The 20942-nt window shown below is 41.7% G+C and overlaps 1 protein-coding gene across 8 annotated transcripts in view; it reads left to right on the top strand.

The window, feature by feature from the left end:
* mpp2b (MAGUK p55 scaffold protein 2b) overlaps positions 1 to 20942 on the top strand; it is a 539799-nt gene that overhangs the window by 472826 nt on the left and 46031 nt on the right. For all 8 annotated transcript variants that reach the window (XM_087977856.1, XM_043675077.2, XM_043675076.2 and 5 more), the window contains one exon: positions 10113 to 10340. In XM_087977856.1, the coding sequence (XP_087833982.1) occupies positions 10113 to 10340 (228 nt within the window). The remainder of the gene's footprint in view (positions 1 to 10112; positions 10341 to 20942) is intronic.

Genomic DNA, 20942 nt, shown 5'->3' with positions numbered 1-20942 from the left:
TTACTGCTAATAATCCTGTTTCAGACTTTCAGTTTTTAATGTATCAAATATAGGACATATTCCATTCTTTCTGTATTGTTTATTTCTGTGCTTGTCTTATAATACTAATCTGCAAAGCTCATGGGATATTGCAACATGGGGCAGGCTAACACAGGAAACGCTTTACGAATAGTGAACTGCAGAATAATGTAGTTGATACAGAAAAGAATTATAATTATGTTCAATGTGAAAAGAATTACATGTCTTGGAGTCATAGAATGAGTTAATTACAAATAACTTTTCTGTGAGAAACCTGTTTAGGTTCAATAGAGGTGCTCAAACCAATATTGAACACGTCCTGGGGGTAAGAATAAGTACTGATTCCATGAGCTTCCAATACCAAGAATGATTATAAATTACTGTTGGTGCAGCTTGGGAAATTAATTTCACAAAGGTGCCAACTTATTTCTAAATAAGGGAAGAAGTCACAATATATTCCAGTGGCTCTCAAGCATACAGTGTTCACATAATGTGTAGCTGGAAACAGTCATAGTAAGACACTTCATTTTGATTTTAATTTCCTTTTGGGAGCATAGATGGTGATTTATGATTTAATGAAAATGTAAAGTTGCTTATTTTATCATAATTTTTTCACAATGATGCTGTGTCAAGTAGCAAAGGAGACACTGTTCCACATATTTCATGATATCAATGAACATCAGGAGTGAGGCTGTCAAATATTTGTATTAGTTGAATATAGAATGAGAATCAGAGGCTGAAAGAACCAGAGGAGCAGGTGAAGTGCGAACCAGAAATCAGGCAGCCAATAACACCCAGACAGGGATAGGCCTAAGAACTTGAAAACAGAGTACTGTCTACCTAGCATCAGTCTTCTATAGTTGGCTGTTACTTCACTACAGGGGAAGCAGCTGACTAGGAAGCAACAGTAAGTTTTTCTCCTGTTCTAATGGTAACAGTTCTTTTTAAGTGAGTTACAGGATGGCAGGTCAGCTTGACCAAGTGGAGTATTTATCCTGCAGTATGTGTGAAATCACAGATATACAATGCATCACCAATGGAAACATTTGCGGGGAGTCTCACCGGCTGCCCAAGTTTGTGCTCTGGATTTCAGAAGTTGAACAGCAGCACATGATGTTTTTCTGCATCCAAGAGGCAAAGGACTATATGGATAGCACATTAGGGAGGTGGTCACACAACAGATTAGAAGTCTATTTTGGAGACTGGTGAGGGAAGTCAAGTTGGTGACACCACAGGTGTCTCAGATTTATAGAGGGAAAGGAAGATAAATAGAAGAGCAATAATAATAGGGGATTCTGTAGTCAGGGATCAGACACAGTATCTGTGGCCATTAACATAACTCCAAGATGGTCTGTTGCCTCCCTGATGCCAGGGTAAAGGATGTATGGAATGGCTGCAGGATTAAAAAAAGAAGATAAATGATAATATTGCTGTACTATTATCAATTAAAGAATCAATCATGGCTATGAGGAGAGATAGCATGCAAAGTGAAACATCAAATGAGGCCTTAAGGGTTGAGTTCAGAAATGAAAAAGGGGCAGCCACACTGCCAGACATTTACTATAGAGCCCCAAATAGGAGAGACTTAGAGAGGTAAATATGTCAGTGACTTTCTGAATGCACCAAAGATAGGGAAATAATAGGGACTTCAACTGTCCAAATATCAACAAACAATTTGATAGGCAAAGAAAGCACAAACATCTTGGACTGCATTCAAGAGAATTTTATTTTAGCCAGCACAAAGCAAACCCAAGGAGAGAGGGGGGATTGGGTATTTATCCAGCTGTGAAAAGTGATTCTCCGTTAAATTAACAAAGGCAAACCAACCTGTCAGGCTTCACAGTCGATAGGACCGGTGCTGCCCATTCTGCAGTCTCGACTGGTTTGATGAGTCCTTCGTTTTCCAGCCTCTGGATTTTCATCTCTACTTTTGCTGACCAGACAAATGGCATTGGGCAGGCCTTGCAGAATCATGCAAATGCTTCCTGGTCAACATGCCAGGTAGCTTTGGCTCCTTTGATAGTCCCTAGACTTTCCTGGAAAACTTCTGGGTATTTAATTAGGATTTCACTCAGGCAACCATTTTCTAATCAGAAAATGTTGAACCAATCTTTTCTTAACCAAGTTCGTCCCCATCTGGCTTGGGCCCTAGTCTTTTACTATAATCAGTGGTAACTGAACCAGTTGCTTTGCACAAGAGACCGGAAACAAAGTTTCCGGAAACAATCTTTAAAGGTTCCTCAATATGGGTTCTCAGTCTAGCCAGCTTATTATGCAAACTTAAGAGTCCACAGCAAATTTGGTTAAAGACTGATTCTGTAATCACTGATATGGCTGAGCTGGTATCGACTTCCGTTAGAACTGTGTGACCGTTTAACCAGATGTATATTTTGATTGGCTATGATTTGGATGTTGCTGAACAATTTAACTGGTCCCAACCAGATGTAGGTATTCTTTCCAGGCTATGCACTCTCCTGGATACTGGCCTAGGAGTTCTGTTATTTAATTTTGGTCTAATATGAAGCTTTTGTTGTCAGGAGCTTGCGAGCCTGGGTCCTGGAGAAAATTTTAACCATTTGGGTAAGGTTTGGCTTTGTTTTGGGGTTTTGCTTTAGGCGCACTCAGAGTCCCTCTGTTGAGGATACGTCCTGAGTGAGGCTATGGAATTGCCTTCATTCAAGTGGTGTTTCCCAAGCTCAGTCATACTTGCAAGGATGTTCGCTTCCATCGGAATACCTGCACCTCATTCACTCCACTTGCCGTATTTTCCAATGATGAAGCCACTTGTAGTGCCTGTTTGAAGTCATGGTGGGCTTCAGCTAATAGGCATTTTTGCATGGTTACGTCATTAATCCCACATCCCAAACAGTCTTTTAGCATCTCATTAATGGTTAAACCAAAGTCACATGCCTCTGGCAGTCATTTTAATCTAGTCAAAAATCCCATTACGGATTCCTTTGGTTCTCGAATTGCCAAATAAAACTGAGAGCATCTCAGAATTAGAAAAAGCTTGGGGTCCTAATATTCCTTAACTAAATCCAACAACTCTTGAGATGTTTTAGTATCTGGTTTCCTCAGGAAACATTAAGCTCCTAATAACTGAAAAAGCTACAGGTCCACAAACTGTCAGGAGAATTTCTAGTTGCTTTTCATCTGCCCCAGTGTCATTTGCCCTGAGAAAAAAAACACATTCTTTGCATGTACTGGGCCCAGTCTTTGATGGCAGGAGTCAAGCTTCCCAGATAACAGCATGATGCCAGAAGTGCTTACCCCAACTCAAAGACAACTATGGTGAGCATATTTCTTCAGGAGCTTGCTTTTCTGTTGTTGCCACTTAAATAACCCCACAGAGACCAGTATCCCATCACCAAGTCACCCTTTATTTATACATGGAGAGTCCTTGACCTTGACCTTGATCCAGCTCCCTCAGAGCCAGCTCTCAGAGTGAACAGGATGTCTGTTCTTTTTTTTGTGCAGGTTTGGAACACAGTGAGAGACACAAGGTATATGAATCTTTATTCAATTTCCACCACCAGAAAGAAAGGAAACACCTGAGTGGCCAGTATCAAGCAGTGCCCTTCACAAAAGGCAATGCTGTGTGATCAAACAGTGAAGGGGAGGGCAGGGAGGATGTCTGTTCTTATCTGACAGCCAGGGCTCCCTGATTGGAACAGATTAACAGCCCCAATCAGGGAATTCATATTCAATGACGTCCATCTGGTTGACCTCATTATAGTCATGACAGAGGAGATCTGAGGAATTTCTTTTCACTCAGAGAATGGTTGAAATATGGAACACAGTACCAGAGCGGGTACTCTGGAAACATTTAAGACTTATCTGGATGAACAATTAAAATGCCAGGGCATAGTAAGCTGTGGATACAGTGCATGTAAATGGGATTCGTGTAGTTTGGTGTTTGTCAATCAGCATAAATATAGTGCTCCAAAGAGTCTCTTTGCATGCTGTATGACCCTATGACTTAATGATAAGCTATTCATTTACCTGTTACACTGTTCAAATTCCATGTTACTGAAGAATTAATATGCAAGATTCTTTTTTGATGTATAGACTAAAACCAGGCTGACAGTGGAGGTTGCGATATTAATCCAAAATTCACATCTTCAGACTCTTAAAAATTTGAATCTCAAGAGAATCTTCAGCTTTGAGCAAAGTTAGGTTTCTAAAAGCATTTTTCTTGATTATATTCTCTGTTTTTTTCATTCTTTCATGGGACATGGGCATTCACCGATGGGGCCTGCATTTATTGCCCGTCCCTAATTGAAAGCTGCTATGAGTCAAACACACTACCGTGAGTTTGCCACCACATGAACAGCAGACTAGGTAAAGATATCAGATTTGCCCAAAGAGCATGAATGAATCAGATTGGCTTCTACAACAATTGGTTACTGTTTCCAAGATGAGGTTTGCCTTCTAGATGTATTGGGGAAATTAAAATCCACAAGTTGTTATGTTGGGATTTGAGCCTATTTTCCCATCCTGTATTATTAGTCAAATGACATTACCATTATGCAACCATTGCCCCCCAACCCCCCTCAACTCGAATACTTTTATATTTACACAAAATAAAACAATCAGACTAAGTTATTATTTTCACAAATGAAAGCTTCTTCAATTAATTAGATTTTGTAGGAAAATCCTTGCAAATTGCTATGATTGGTGGTGCAAGGTTACAATGCAATGCCATGGTACAACCTAAAAAGGTAACAGCTCTTTTAGAAGCAGACACGGCTTGTCTCACAATGCAGCTTGCTGTGTAACATGATGCTAATCAAAGCAGACAGGGTGAGTTCTCCATAAGTGTCCTGACCATTATCCCTCAACCATCAACACTTCAGAAATCAGTCTACTCCATAACATGTGGGAACAAATTGTTTAAGTACAGAGACTAAATAAGAAAATAATGAGGATGAACATTGTTGAAGGAAAATCAGAAAATTAAAATGAAGAGACGAGCAAAGGTGAATGGTGGCATGTGAAGGAATATTCGTGAGAATTATATAAACCTGTTCAAAAATAGCCTTTATGACCCTTATTTGTTTTGAATAGTACATAGTTATTAGGCTTTCATAAGTGGATGTTTTTTCATGATAAATTACAGGGAAGATGCATGTTGAGTTGCATTGCAGTTAATACCACCATGTCGGCATATTATTTCAAAATCTAATTATTGACAAGAATTTCAGTATGTCAAATAACACATTGGCCCTGGAGGCTAATGTTCACAAAAACATTAATTTTATGGATAATTCTTGCAGTGGAAATTATAAAATATGGAAATAGTGTCACTTCAATCTGTAAAGTGTCCTGGAACAAGTTAAATGCTAATAGCATGATATAGGTGCACTGGGCTGACATTGACCAGTCTTTTGTGACATTTCTTTGTGTGTAGTTGAGAGCTTAATGCTTCAGTGGAACTGGGAATAATTCTTTAAAAACTGAGACTGAAAATATTGAGACTGAAGAGTGCCATTAGCATCTCTAACTAGGATTATGTCATATGGACTTGTGGGTACAGTGGCTTAGGATTGTGAAAAAGTAAGACTTAATGCCCAGGTTTTCCTCATAGTCTCTGTAATAGTGCCCATCACATTCATGTAACTTGCAATTAGTTCAATTACTTTCCAAAATGCAATAAACTACTTGTTATTCAACACAAGGACCTCTTCTAGTTAGATAAATGCAATTTTCCTGTACCACACTAGATCAAGCAGTCCTCGTAGATTTCCATATTAAGAGAAAGGTTGCAGTAAACCTATCACACCACGCAGAGACGTACCTGTCAGAAAGTTGCGCTGTCTGGCTTCTTGGTGGAGGAGAGGAGAATTGTACTTAAGTTGCGATCAGAGTGAGTTGAAGCTTTAATATGATGGAAATCATGAAAATATAGCTGTTGCCATGCAATACTGAGATTTTTAAGTCACCATTTGAAGTTGGAGGGGAAAATTAATGAAATGTTTCTCAGTGTTGAGAATGTGATTTCTTTTCATTGTAGCACTATGCCACCATAATCCGCACTTGAAATTCTTTTTGTGAATAAAAGCAATCTGACAAAGTTACTATTTTCACAAACTAGAGGTTCTTCTATTAATTAGATTTTGAAGGAAAATCCTTGCAATTTTTTTTTTGATTACTTACAGTGTGGAAACAGGCCCTTCAGCCCAACAAGTCCACACCGACCCGCAACCTACCCATACCCCTGCCCCTAACACTACAGGCAATTTAGCATGGCCAATTCACCTGACCTGCACATCTTTGGACTGTGGGAGGAAACCGGAGCAAACCCACACAGACACGGGGAGAATGTGCAAATTCCACGCAGTCAGTCGCCTGAGGCAGGAATTGAACCCAGGTCTCTGGCACTGTGAGGCAGCAGTGCTAACCACTATGCCACTGTGCAGCCCAAATCTCAGTATTGCATGGCAACAGCTATATTTTCATGATTTCCATCATATTAAATTTCTATGATCTTTGATGCAAGTTGCAATGCAATGCCATTTTCTCACAATACTCATCATTGTTCAGGGAGAGAAGAATTCAGATAAGCAATCAATCAAATATATAAATAAATACCCCACACAGACATTACTGTGCCGACAAAAACAAATAGCTGAAGTATTCGAAGGAGATTTAGAGGGTCCAAACCCTCTATTTTGGGAACTTGATATTTATGTCAATGGCCATCTCACGTTTTTAAAGCTTGGCATTCTGTCACACTATTATCTGGTATTGAGCTGTGGTTTGAAAAACACTGTTTACAGTTTCTAACAATGCAGTAACATGGTCCAGGAAGCATTGCACTTAAGAGTAAAGATAAGCTACCAGCATTTCTCCAAAATAGCAGATTCCAAACAGTTAAAAAAAACTATACATACTTTGCAGTCAAGAATTTGCATTCTTGAGTAGAAATCTGTGAGTTGACTTGAATCATCTTCAAATGGTATAAGCAATTCAAATAGTTAAAGTCAAGAATAACTAGTCAAGGAACAACGAGTAAAAGGATTACCATTGAAGGATTTCACAGGGTTTCTAACACTCATAATGGAACCCAAAAGAAAAATCAGAATCCATTGCGATTAGCTATTATGTCAAAGGAAATTTGTTCCATAACTGTCAATGAAATGGGAACCCATGACGATATTGGCTTGGAAAAAAGGTTTTTCACTGCTATGAGCACTGAAGGGAAATTCGACTGCAAAAATCAACAAGATTTGCATGAAAACAATCAATGAGAGAGACCATAAGCAAGATACCTCACTTCAGTCAATTGCAAAAGCTAAACCTGATGTAACTCAGCAAATCAACTGATGCAACACAGCGAGGGAAACAGTCCTGACAGTCTTGAGTCGGATGTTGGGTGCTCGGGAGACTCGGGTGAGACCAGTTCAAGCAGAATTTTTGATGACTTTATCTTCCTCAGAAGAATCCTCAGTAACAGTGGGAGAGTTTATGCCAAGCTCGAAGGAATCCTCAAAAAGAAAACTGGGGAAGGGATTATGTTGATTATGCAATTGCTGATGGTGAAATATAATGTCAAAACCAATCAACAAATTGACAGTCTACAGAATTCAGCACAGATCTACAGGCACTTTGAGAATGAAAATCTGCTGAAACAAATTGAACGAAGAGAAAGCAAAGACTGCAGATGCTGGAGATCAGAGTCAGAGAGTGTGGTGCTGGAAAAGCACAGCAGGTCAGGCAGCATGTGAGGAGCAGGAAAATCAACATTTCAAGCATAAGGTCTTCATCAGGAATGATGAAGAGCATATACTCGAAACGTTGACTCTCCTGCTCCTCGGATGCTGCCTGAGCAGCTGTGCTTTTCCAGCACCACACTCTCAGACACTGAAACAAATTGAAGATGTGTTACATACGACTCCAGGGAATCCACCTCCATGAAGTGATTGGGGGTTGGGGAGGTGAGGGGAGGGGAGGGTGGAGGGTGGCGTGGTTGGGGGGTGGTGATGGTGTGGTGGTGGCACAGTGGATCAGCGGTTAGCACTGCTGCTTCATGGAATCAGGAACCGAGTTCGATTCCAGCCTCAGGCAACTGTCTGTGTGGAGTTTGCACATTCTCCGTGTCTGTGTGGGTTTCCACCGGGTGCTCCAGTTTCCCCCCACAATCCAAAGATGTGCAGGTTAGGTGGATTGGCCATGCTAAATTGCCCAGAGTGTTCAGCGATGTATAGGCTAGGTGCATTAGTCAGGGGTAAAACATAGGATAGGGTAGGGGAATGGATCTGGGTGGGTTACTCTTTGGAGGATCGGTGTGGATTGGTTGGACTGAAAAGCCTCCACACTGTAGGGATTCTGTGATTCTGTTCTATGAATGTCCAGTGATTTAAGACACTGCAAAGAAGAAATTACTTGCTTCAGCAGGGAAAATATCTGCTGTATAGGAAGTATAGGAAATTAAAGGTTCTCCAATTTCAAGAAAATTTCAGATCTCAGACTATTGATTCCTGAAGAAGGGCTTGTGTCCGAAACGTCGATTCTCCTGCTCCTCGAATACTGCCTGACCTGCTGTGCTTTTCCAGCACCACATTCTCGACTCTGATCTCCAGCATCTGCTGTCCTCACTTTCTCCAAATTTATCTAAAAGCCGAAGACTTAGCCGTGGTATTAGAATTTCTATGGGGATTGAAACTGTGATTTCAGTCCTGTGAATTTTGTATTGCCATTGCCACTTTCATAGTCAGTCACAGTTCCTATCCTATTACTCAACAAGTTCCTGCCCTGTTTGATTTTTTGGATATTCCCACTGATTGACATTATAAGGCAATTGGAGACATTAGTGGAACAGGGGAAGTATCTGTTAGAAAGCTGTGTTGCAACTAGCTTGAATTTAGAAATTTCAATAATTAATGGAAGGAATTAAAATAGTTCTGGGATGTGGATAAGTCCCCCAAAAAAAGAATGTTCATAAGTAATTTTAATAGATTAATTCAAGCCTTGGACACTTTAATTTAGATTTTTCTCTAGAGGGTGAGCTTTGTGGATTAAATCTTTTACAAAACTTTTAAAATTGTGACTTAGCATTGTCAATTTTACAGTCTTGTTGCTGTTTCTTGAGCTCATTTGCAATGCTGCAAAGCACCCACCAAAAGTTTCTTCATTGACCAACCAGTTAAATATTACAAATATTCTGCCAACCATATGCCTGTCTCATTCCGTCTCGGTGAAGCTGTCTGTTTTAATTAATTTTATTTGCATTTTTTTCCATTTATTTCCCCTTATTCTTCCTCCTTACACTTTTACAATAAAGGTCCGCTGGTGGGGAATGGGACTTGCAAAAGCATCAAAACCACTTAACATCCAAAAGAATCTCTGTGCAACAAGTCCATGTTGTGCAATATACAATGTTGCAGATCCCTGCAAGGATCGTCATAGAAAACCACTCATCCTTTGACATCACAGGTGTCAATGCCTGTGGGACAACTAAAGTGAAATAGTCAAATCATAAGTGGTGCAATTCACATTTGACTATTGTAGTTATATTATGCTTGCCCATAATGGAAAATTGTTTTTTTTTCACAATTACCTTGTGCTGATATATGCCCTTTGTCCAGAAACAATGGGATACAGTTCAATAGAGCTCCATTATAATATTATTCTGGCCTGTAGTACTGTATTTTCTCTGAGCATGGTGTTGTATATTAGTCACAGTAATCCATTTAATCCTTTGCTTCATGTTGACACATGTAGCTCAGCCTTTGGTGCCAGAGGCAAACCTTTGTTATCATTGAGGCAATCGCATAGGAATCAGACCTGGCAGAGGAGAAACTGTTGCCTGACCCTGTGTAGTCTCCTGGGAAAAACTGGATGTTAATTGTGTGTAATAGGTACATTGGGATCATCAAATTGAATCGTGTTTTCTGCTAACGTTTTTATTTAGAGAGACAATAAAAGTGCGTGATGGAACAGTGTGTTTCTGAGTTTCAAATCTTGTTTGTCTAATTGAATTACCATTTTGCTGTTAAATTCAGTGACAAATCTTTCTCCTCCCATGACACAAAGGTAATTATTCTGGAATGAGTGACTGGCAGTCAATAATAAGTTTCAATAATCCTTTCCAGGGTGTAACGTTCAGAGTTGAAAACAGTGAGCTTGTGATTGCTCGCATTCTCCATGGAGGCATGATTGACCAGCAGGGTTTGCTTCATGTGGGCGATATTATCAAGGAGGTGAATGGAAAAGAGGTTGGAAATGATCCAAAAGTCCTGCAGGAAATGCTGCAAAATGCCAGCGGAAGTGTCATCCTAAAGATCCTGCCCAGCTATCAGGAACCACATCCTCCAAGACAGGTAGGAGCCTTTAAGCTAGGTTGCTAAAGGTTTTACTCCATTGTCAATGATTAATATTGAACTTTATTCTTTCCCTCTTTTTCTCGTTGAATCGTCGAGTAGATTAATTTTAGTTTAACAGAGACATTCAGGTGACAAACTGAGGCACACAGAGCAGGACAACAGCAAAACTGAAAAAGGAAGAGAGAAGGCAAAAGCAACCTCTGATCAATGGTTGGATGATGTAAGCTTGGGGGCTGAAAAGCATATAGAATATGGGATGATAGCGGGATTATGATCAATTCCATCAATCCCAAGCCTTAGGTGAAGATTTCACTATGGATGCAGCTTCTCCTTGAGTTGTAGCAGCATCACTGACTTCTTTCCATTTTGGACTAACATTATAGGTAATGCCAGCTAAACCAGGCAAGAGCTACTGAGGTCACAGCAGGTCAGGCAGCATCCATGGAAAGAAAGCCAGCTCACATTTCGAGTCGAGATGACTCTTCATCAGAACTCTAATGAAGCCCCATCTAGACTCGAAATGTTAGCTGGCTCTCTCTCCATGGATGCTGCCTGACCCACTGTGATTTCCAGCACTTTTTGCTTTCAGTTCAGATTCCAGAATCTGCAGTAATTTGCTCCTACAACAGCAACTGAGATTGGAATCTTGATAATGGAAATGTGTGAATAGAAACAATCAGAAGCTGGACTTTGAAGATTTCAATTGCTGTAACTGTGATGATTTTCTTTGACGGCTGCACCCTCCTTTCCTGGCTCTGACTTGGTGGCCTTGTTGTCAGCCCATTTTCTCCTTTTCACGCTTAGGATTTATGCATCTTCTATGAATCCATCTATATCTTATTTACCACCACTATCACTGCCTTTGCTTTTTGTTCTCGTCACCTCCACAATCTGTTCCATTTCCCCACCCCCAAAAGGAATTGCATAAAAACACAATTTTAAACTTTCATTTCTGAAGGTGTGTCAAACTGGAACTCAAAATGTTAACTCTGTTGCTCTTCCCACAGATGTTGCAAGATCTGATGAGATTCTACAGCATCTTCTGTTTTAATTTCTTTAGCAGCTTGTTCCATTGAGGACTTCTCATCACGTTAGGACCTTTCTGACCAAATGATGCTTCCTGAAAAAATGTCTGGAATCTACAGTCTTAGGGAGTTGGTGTGAAATTCCACAGGACTTTCCCACAAACTGACCAGAGATGGTTTACTTTCTCACAGGAGCTAGCATTGCTGGAGGTGGAGAAGATTATTGCATGAGGTGCCTTGCATGATAGATTTGGTGAGCTTCGGCCAGCCAGTCAGTGAGCCTTTTAACATAAAAACTGGAAGAACTGTGGATGCTGTAAATCAGAAACAAAAACAGAGTTTGCTTGAAAAGCTCAGCAGGTCTGGCAGCATCTGTGCAGAGAAATCAAAGTTAACGTTTCGGATCCGGTGACCCTTCCTCAGAACCTGAGAAGGGTCACCGGACCCAAAACGTTAACTTTAATTTCTCTTCACAGATGCTGCCAGACCTGCTGAGCTTTTCCAGCAACCTCTGCTTTTGGGTCTTTTATCATACCGCTGTTCATGCCCCTTGTTCTTAACTTAAATTTAGCACAATTTTTAACAAAATATCTTGGCCCAAATTTTCAACACAGAGAGGTGAAAGTCAAAAATGTGGCCCAAAATGGCAGGTCAAAGTGGCACCTCATTTTTAGACAGAATGAAAGTAGGCTGGGTTTTATACATAAGCATTCTATCAGGGCAGCTGAAGTGACATTTTAGTATCTGTGTAGTGTGAAAGCCGGAATATGCACCTTAGACCTGTTAACAAAAGGTCTGAACTTGGTGAATTCATTTGTTAGCCAGGGTATCTTTTTGGCGACCTTAGCAGATAAGGATCTTTGCATGCCATCATGTGTCTTTAGTGGGAGGCTGGTAGCCTTAGGAGGTATCCTTGGGATTATTTCATGCCTGAAATGTGCATACCTTTACACTGTCGAGCTGTCAAAGAACTTTCAAATCTGACAAGAAGATCTCAGTGCATCTCCAGCCCGCCATGAGGATGAAAAACCCACCGGACAGCTGAGAAACAACAAGGCTTCCAACACAGATAGAATCTCCACTGAAGGATTAAACTGTGATGGAGGGGCACTCTAGGTACAAACCCACAATCAAATTAATCTTTTGCAACAAGTGAGTGAGCATGCGAACAATGGAGGGAGCCAGTTAACCTCTGCCCACCCAGGAGCTTGACAATTTGGGGCGTTCCATCTGAAGCTACAACAACTTGGGGAGCCTTGATCATGGTCTGATTGTAATATGAGAAATCAATATGTATGATCTGAAAGTCATCACAGAGATATGACGGGAACATGCAAGATCACCACATTTGGATTATTGCGTGCAGCTCTAGTCAGCCGACTACAGAAAGGATATTACTAAACTGGAAAGGGTGCAGAAAAGATTTACTGAGAATCTGCCTGGATTGGAAGGTTTGAGTTAGAAGAAGAGACTGGATAGGCTGGGACATTTTTCCATTGGAGTATAGGAGACTGAGGGGTGACCTTATAGAGATTTATAAAATCATGAGAGGCTCAGATATGATAGATAGCCAACAGCTTTTTCTCCATAGTAGGGGAATCTAAAACTAGAAGGCATAGATATAAGGTGAGAGGGGAGAGATATACAAAAGAATCCAGAAGGACATTATTTTCTCAAAGAGGATGGTGAGTGTCTGAAATGGGCTGCCAGAGGTAGTGGTGGAGTTGAATACAAATTGAACATTTAAGAAACATTTAGACAGGTACATGGATGGGATAGGAATGGAGGGACTTGGACCAAGCACAAGCAAGTGGGACTAGATTAACTGTGAAAACTGGGTGGCATGGACAAGTTGGGCTGAAGGGCCCATTTCCATGCTGTAGACCTCTTTGACTCTATTATAGTCAAAATGGGATGGTTTAGTCATCTTCACACTGAGTGTGGTGACAAGCATCTTCAAAGGGTGACTAATCTACCTCCCACCCTCATCAATGTGGGAACCCATTGGCTTAAGCTCCATTTTGTCACTTCAGAGTGGGTTGACAGGGTTCTAGGCATCGTACAAGCCACAACACTGACGTCACACTCCAGCTAAGGTTTCATCCTCTGTCTGCAGTGGCCCTGCTTTCACTGTCCAGAAGGCACTTTGCTCACCTGCCTGGGTGGTGGGGAACCATGCTGACAGTGGTGCTGAGGCCTTTAAATGGCCATTATGTGATCACACGGGCTTTATTTGTGACAGGTCAGGAGGGTCATCAATGGAACATTTGCACAAGCTCTTGTGATGCAATGGTAGTGTCCCTCTCCTGGACCAGGAGGCCTGGGTTCAAATCTAACCTGCTCCAGAGGCATGTAATGACATCTCCGAACAGGTCGATGGGGAAGATCTGGAACTTCCAACATAGAACTTAATTGCTGATGTCCAGGGAAGAGTAATGGTATCTCAGCAGTGCCAACTTCCAATTATTTGCCCCCTGAGAAGGCAAAAATGCTGGTTTTTATTGAGTGAGAGTATCTATCACAATAGAGTGGCATCTGTAATATAGAATTTTCAGTAATTGACTTGATTTTTTTTCTGCCTTGTGCATGGGTAATAATGAATACTAGATAAGAAGGCATGATATGTGAAGGGAAAAGGGCAGTGAGTGGAACTACACATAGAACATAGACGTAGAACATAGAACAGCACAGAACAGATGTTGTGCCGAGATTTAATCCTAATGTAAAATATAGTAACTTAACCTATGCACCCCTCAACTCATTGCTATCCATGTGCATGTCCAGCGGTTGCTTAAATGTCCCCAATGACTCTGCTTCCACCACTACAGCTGGTAACGCATTCCATGCATTCACAACTCTCTGCGTAAAGAACCTACCTCTGACGTCTCCTTTATACCTTTCTCCTAATATCTTCAAACTATGACTCCTCGTACCAGTCTGTCCTGCTCTGGGGAAAAGTCTCTGGCTATTGACTCTATCTATTCCACTCATTATTTTGTACACCTCGATCAGGTCTCCTCTCTTCCTCCTTCTCTCCAGAGAGAAAAGTGCGAGCTTATTCAACCTTTTTTCATAAGGCAGGCTCTCCAGTCCAGGCAGCATCCTGGTAAGCCTTCTTTGCACCCTCTCCAAAGCCTCTGTATCTTTCCTATAGTAGGGTCTCGCAGGGCTCTGTTCTTGGGCCTCTGCTCTTTGTAGTTTTTATAAACGACTTGGATGAGGAGGTTGAGGGGTGGGTTAGTAAATTTGCAGATGACACAAAGGTTGAAGGTGTCGTTGATAGGATAGAGGACTACTGCAGACTGCAGCACGACATAGACAGGATGCAAAGCTGGGCTGAGAAATGGCAGATGGAGTTCAACCTGGATAAATGCAAAGTGATGTATTTTGGAAGGTTGAACTCAAATGCTGAATATAGGATTAAAGATAGAATTCTTGGCAGTGTGGAGGAACAGAGGGATCTGGGTGTGGAAGTGCATAGATCCCTCAAAGTTGCCACCCAAGTGGACCAGAACTGGACACAATATTCCAAGTGTGGTCTCACCAGGGACTTGTAGAGCTGCAGCAAAACCTCGCAGCTTTTAAACTCGATCCCCCTGTTAATGAAAGCCAAAACACCATATGTTTTCTTAGCAACCCTATCCACTTGGGTGGCAACTTTGAGGGATCTATGCACTTCCACACCCAGATCCCTCTGTTCCTCCACACTGCCAAGAATCCTATATTTAATCCTATATTCAGCATTCGAGTTCGACCTTCCAAAATGCATCACTTCGCATTTATCCAGGTTGAACTCCATCTGCCATTTCTCAGCCCAGCTCTGCATCCTGTCTATGTCGCGCTGCAGTCTGCAGTAGTCCTCTATACTATCAATGATACCTCCAACCTTTGTGTCATCTGCAAATTTACTAACCCACCCCTTAACCTCCTCACCCAAGTCGTTTATAAAAACTACAAAGAGCAGAGGCCCAAAGATAGAGCCCTGCGGGACCCCACTCAAGACTGTCCTCCAGGCAGAATACTTCCCATCTACAATCACTCTCTGCCCTCTGTCAGCCAGCCAGTTCTGAATCCAGATAGCCAAATCTCTCTGTGTTCCATACGTCCTGACTTTATGAATGAGCCTACCACAGGGAACCCTATCAAATGCCATGCTGAAGTCCATATGCACCATATCCACTGCTCGACCGTCATCGACCTGTCTTGACACCTCCTCAAAGAACTCAATAAGATTTGTGAGGCATGATCTGCCCTGTTGACTGCCTTTAATCACACTATGCTTTGCCAAATAGTCATAAATCCTATCCCTCAGAATTCTTTCCAAAACTTTGCTGACCACAGACATAAGACCGACTGGTCTGTAATTGCCAGGGATTTCCCTATTACCTTTCTTGAAAAGAGGAACAACATTTGCTTCCTTCTAATTCTCCAGTACGACTCCCATGGAGAGTGAGGAGGCAAATATCCACGCCAACGGCTTGGCAACCTCCTTTCTCGCTTCTCAGAGCAGCCTAGGATAAATCTGGTCTGGCCCTGGAGACTTAGCAATCTTAATGTTTTCCAAAATTTCTAGCACATCAATTTCATCAATCTTGATCTGGTCAAGACTGTATCTCAACTCCTCTAAGTTTTCATTTGCAACAAGTTCTCTTTCCTTGGTGAAAACTGAAGCAAAAAACTCATTTAGGGCTTCCCCTATCTGCTCAGATTCCATGCACAAGTTCCCTACGCTATCCCTGATTGGCCTACCTTCTCCCTGATCATTCTCTTATTCCTCTTATACAGTGGCACTAAATTGGCATGGGGTTTATGAGGGGCCATGAAGAGAGGGGGAGGGGTGGAGATAACATTGTGTGATATAGGCGAATGAATTGTGACGGAGAATGGGTGGAGAACATCAGGTGGCATGTGGGGCGTTAGGGTTGGAGGAATTTTTTTTGAATTTTTGAACAGCGCTAAAGCCCAGAAGAAAGTATTGCCACTCTGGCCACCTCAGAATACCAAAGCCTCTTCAGTTTTACCTGGGACAAGCAGCCTAAAGTCCAATCCATCTGCTTTCCCTCACCTCCAGATGAAAAATAAAGAGGGTAGGAGACCACTTGTTAAGGTCAAGATTGCAAACCCAGGAATTTGTCTGATTCTGTATAGCCAGTCCAGAAGCGAAAATTGCCTCGTACTTTTTCTAGCCTTAAGGTGCAGGTATCAAACTCCAATAATAATCATGGCCTAATCCAGTGGGATCAGTGACTTACAATTCAAAAACTCCTGCCCTAATTTCCATCAGGAATGCTTCAGTTTGCTATTCCATTTTGTGCAGCGATAGCATTACATCACTTACATTTTGCACAAATATTAACTATTTTTAAACTTATTGAGTTTTATTAGTTGTCCCAAATGAGACAAGATTAGGAAAGGAAAGAAATATGTTTTTTCCTCATCAAATATGTGATTAATAATTCTAAACAATGAGTGGCTCAAGGGATATCTCAGGGGAAGTTCCAGTGCTACGCTAACTGCTGAGCTGTGGTTTTGTAGTCAACCTGAATGGACTTGTCATTACGAGAAAACTGGGCAAAACAGAAGAAACAGCACTTGGCCAAAAAAAATCACTCAATCACAGCATTAAAGTAGATAAGAAAGGAACTATGTGGTAATCCAAGATGGACGTCAGGAAAAGTTTCTGGCTGTAACAGCTGTTCCTTTTTTGAGATATTTTAGGTGCTGGAGGTGATTTCCTCGAATTCCAGGAGCAGCAATTACTGTTTGATAGACAGTTGCATTGTTTTGGAACTTCGGAGAAAAAACAACAGCATTTTTAAAAGGGAGAAGAACAGACAAAGGAAGCACATGTTGAGGTTAGTGCAGGAGAGAGAGAGAGAAAGAAACCCACATTGCTAATTGTCAGAGTTAGCAGTTACTGCCTTTGCTGTTGAATTCATGTATCGCTGGACATCGGAGTGCGTCTGGGAAAATTAAAAAACAGTGAACTTCACAACTGATCTTGGAGGAACCAGTCTGGGAGCAGTCACAGCACAGAAGCAGATAAGTGGATTTCAAGCGTGGCCTTAAAATAAGTCTGCAGTAGTGATAGAGAGGGTTCATTAGTGATTATATGTTTTATTGAGCTATGTCTCTTAATTAATTTAACCTGGAGCAGCGTTTTGTAGAGGAATAAGACAGTGCTATATGGTCTTCTTGTCAGATGTGGGAGTTTAGGGAGAGTTTACAGGTTACTAAGGATTATATCTGCAATAAATGCCGTTGGTTGCGAATCCTATCAGCTCGAATGGTTGGAGAGGCAGTTAGAGGCAATGAGGAATTTACACGAGCAAGGGGATGTGATGGATGGCAGTTATAGGCAGCGGGTAAAGTCTCAGATACAGTCACATAGATGGGTTAACTCCAGGAAAGGTAAGAGAGGTAGGCAGTTCATGCAGGAGTCTTCTGTGACTATCCCCATTTCAAACAAGTATGCTGATTTGAAAAATGTAAGGGGTGATGGATTCTCAAGGGAATGTAGCACAAACAGCCAAGTTTCTGGTATTGAGACTGGCTCTAATGTAATGAGAGGAACATCGGGTTCCAAGAGATTGATTGTGTTAGGGGGCTCTCTAGTCCGAGGTACAGACAGACGTTTCTATGGCCAGCAGCGAAAAATCAGAATGGTGAGTTGCTTCCTTGGTGGAAAGATCAAGGATGTCTCAGAGAGGGTGCAGAATGTTCTCACGGGGGAGAGGGGCCAGCAGGAGGTCATTGTCCACATTGGAACCAACGACATAGGAAGGGAAAAGGTTGAGATTCTGAGGGGAGATTACAGAGAGTTAGGCAAGAATTTAAAAAGGAGGTACTCGAGATAGTAATAGCTGAATTACTCCTGGTGCTACGAGCTAGTCAGGGCAGGAATAAGAAGATAGAGCAGATGAATGCATGGCTGAGGAGCTGATGTATGGAAGAAGGATTCACATTTTTGGATCATTGGAATCTCTTTTGGTGTAGAACTGACCAGGACAAGAAGGACGGATTGCACCTAAATTGGAAGGGGACTAATATACTGGCAGGGAGATTTGCTAGAGCTACTTGGGAGGATTTAAACTAGTAAGGTTGGGAGGATGGGGGGGAATCCCAGGGAGATAGTGAGGAAAGATTTCAATCTGAGATTGGTACAGTTGAGAACAAAGGTGGTTCAAACAGTCAGGGCAGGCAGGGACAAAGCAGGGAATAAGGTAGGGCTGATAAATTAAACTGCATTTATTTCAATGCAAGAGGCCTAACAGGGAAGGCAGATGAACTCAAGGCATGGTTAGGAACATGGGACTGGGATATCATAGCAATTACAGAAACATGGCTCAGGGATGGACAGGACTGGCAGCCTAATATTCCAGGATACAAATGCTATAGGAAGGATAGAAAGGGAGGCAAGAGAGGAGAGGGAGTGGTGTTTTTGATAAGGGATAGCATTTCAGCTGGACAGAGGGAGGATATTCCTAGAAATACATCCAGGGAAGTTATTTGGGTGGAACTGAGAAATAAGAAAGGGATGATCACCTTATTGGGATTGTATTATAGACCCCCTAATAGTCAGAGGGAAATTGAGAAACAAACTTGTAAGGAGATCTCAGCTATCTGTAAGAATAATAGGGTGGTTATGGTAGGGGATTTTAACTTCCCAAACATTGACTGGGACTGCCATAATGTTAAGGGTTTAGATGGAGAGGAATTTGTTAAGTGCGTACAAGAAAATTTTCTGATTCAGTATATGGATGTACCTACTAGAGAAGATGCAAAGCTTGACCTACTCTTTGGAAATAAGGCAGAGGAAGGTGACTTAGATGTCAGTGGGGGAGCACTTTGGGGCCAGTGACCGTAATTCTATTAGTTTTAAAATAATGATGGAAAAGGATAGACCAGATCTAAAATGGAGGAAGGCCAATTTTGACTTTCAAAAGCTGACTGGGCGCTGATGTTCGCAGGTAAAGGGACGGCTGGAAAATGGGAAGCCTTCAGAAATGAGATAACACGAGTCCAGAGAAAGTATATTCCTGTTAGTGTGAAAGGAAAGGCTGGTAGGCATACGGAATGCTGGATGACTAAAGACATTAATGTTTTGGTTAAGAAAAAGAAGGAAGCATATGTCAGGTATAGACAGGATAGATCGAGTGAATCCTTAGAAGAGTGTAAAGGCAGTAGGAGTATACTTAAGAGAGACATCAGGATGGCTAAAAGGGGACATGAGATAGTGTTGGCAAATAGAGTTAAGGAGAATTCAAAGCGTATTTACAAATACATTAAGGACAAAAGGGTAACTAGGGAGAGAATAGGGCCCCTCAAAGATCAGCAAGGTGGCCTTTGTATGGAGCAGCAGGAGACAAGGGAGATACTAAACAAATATTTTGCATCGGTGTTTACTATGGAAAAGGACATGGAAGATATAGAATGTAGGGAAATAGATGGTGACATCTTGAAAAATATCCATATTACTGAGGAGGAAGTGCTGGCTGTCTTGAAACGCATAAAAGTGGATAAATCCCCAGTACCTGATCAGGTGTACCCTAGAACTCTGTGAAAAGCTAGGGAAGTGATTGCTGGGCCCCTTACTGAGATATTTGTATCATCGATAGTCGCAGGCGAGGTACTGGAAGACTGGAGGTTAGCTAACATGGTGCCACTGTTTAAGAAAGGTGGTAAGGAGAAGCCAGGGAACAATAGACAGGTGAGCCTGACATCAGTGGTGGGCAAGTTGTTGGAGGGAATCCTGAGAGACAGGATGTACATGTATTTGGAAAGACAAGAACTGATTAGAAATAGTCAACATGGCTTTGTGTGTGGGAAATCATGTCTCACAAACTTGATTGAGGTCGTTGAAGAAGTAACAAAAATGATTGATGAGGGCAGAACAGCAGATGTGATCTATATAGACTTCAGTAAGGCATTCGACAAGGTTTCCCATGGGAGACTGGTGAGCAAGGTTAGATCTCGTGGAATACAGGGAGAACTAGCCATTTGGATACAGAGCTGGTAGAAGACAGAGGGTGGTGGTGGAGGGTTGTTTTTCAGACTGGAGGCCTGTGACCAGTGGACTGCCACAAAGATCGGTGCTGGACCTCTACTCTTCATCATTTACATAAATGATTTGGATGCGAGCATAAGAGGTACAGTTAGTAAATTTGCAAATGACACCAAAATTGGGGGTGTAGTGGACAGTGAAGAAAGTTACTTCAGATTACAATGGTATCTTGATCAGAGGGGCCAATGGGCTGAGAAATGGCAGATGGAGTTTAATTTAGATAACTGTGAGGTGCTTCATTTTGGGAAAGCAAATCTTAGCAGGACTTATACACTTAATGGTAAGGTCCTAGGGAGTGTTGCTGAACAAGAGACCTTGGAGTGCAGGTTGATAGTTCCTTGAAAGTGGAGCCGCAGGTAGATAGGATAGTGAAGAAGGCGTTTGGTATGCTTTCCTTTAATGGTCAGTGTACTGAGTACAGGAGTTGGGAGGTCATGTTGCGGGTGTACAGGACATTGGTTAGGCCACTGTTGGAATATTGCGTGCAATTCTGGTCTCCTTCCTATCGGA

This window comes from Chiloscyllium plagiosum, unplaced genomic scaffold, assembly GCF_037043375.1.
Source record: "Chiloscyllium plagiosum isolate Xiang-an unplaced genomic scaffold, Cpla_swu_hap1 HiC_scaffold_32, whole genome shotgun sequence".
Taxonomy (NCBI): Eukaryota; Metazoa; Chordata; class Chondrichthyes; order Orectolobiformes; family Hemiscylliidae; genus Chiloscyllium; species Chiloscyllium plagiosum.
This window is presented reverse-complemented; position numbering and strand designations above follow the sequence as displayed.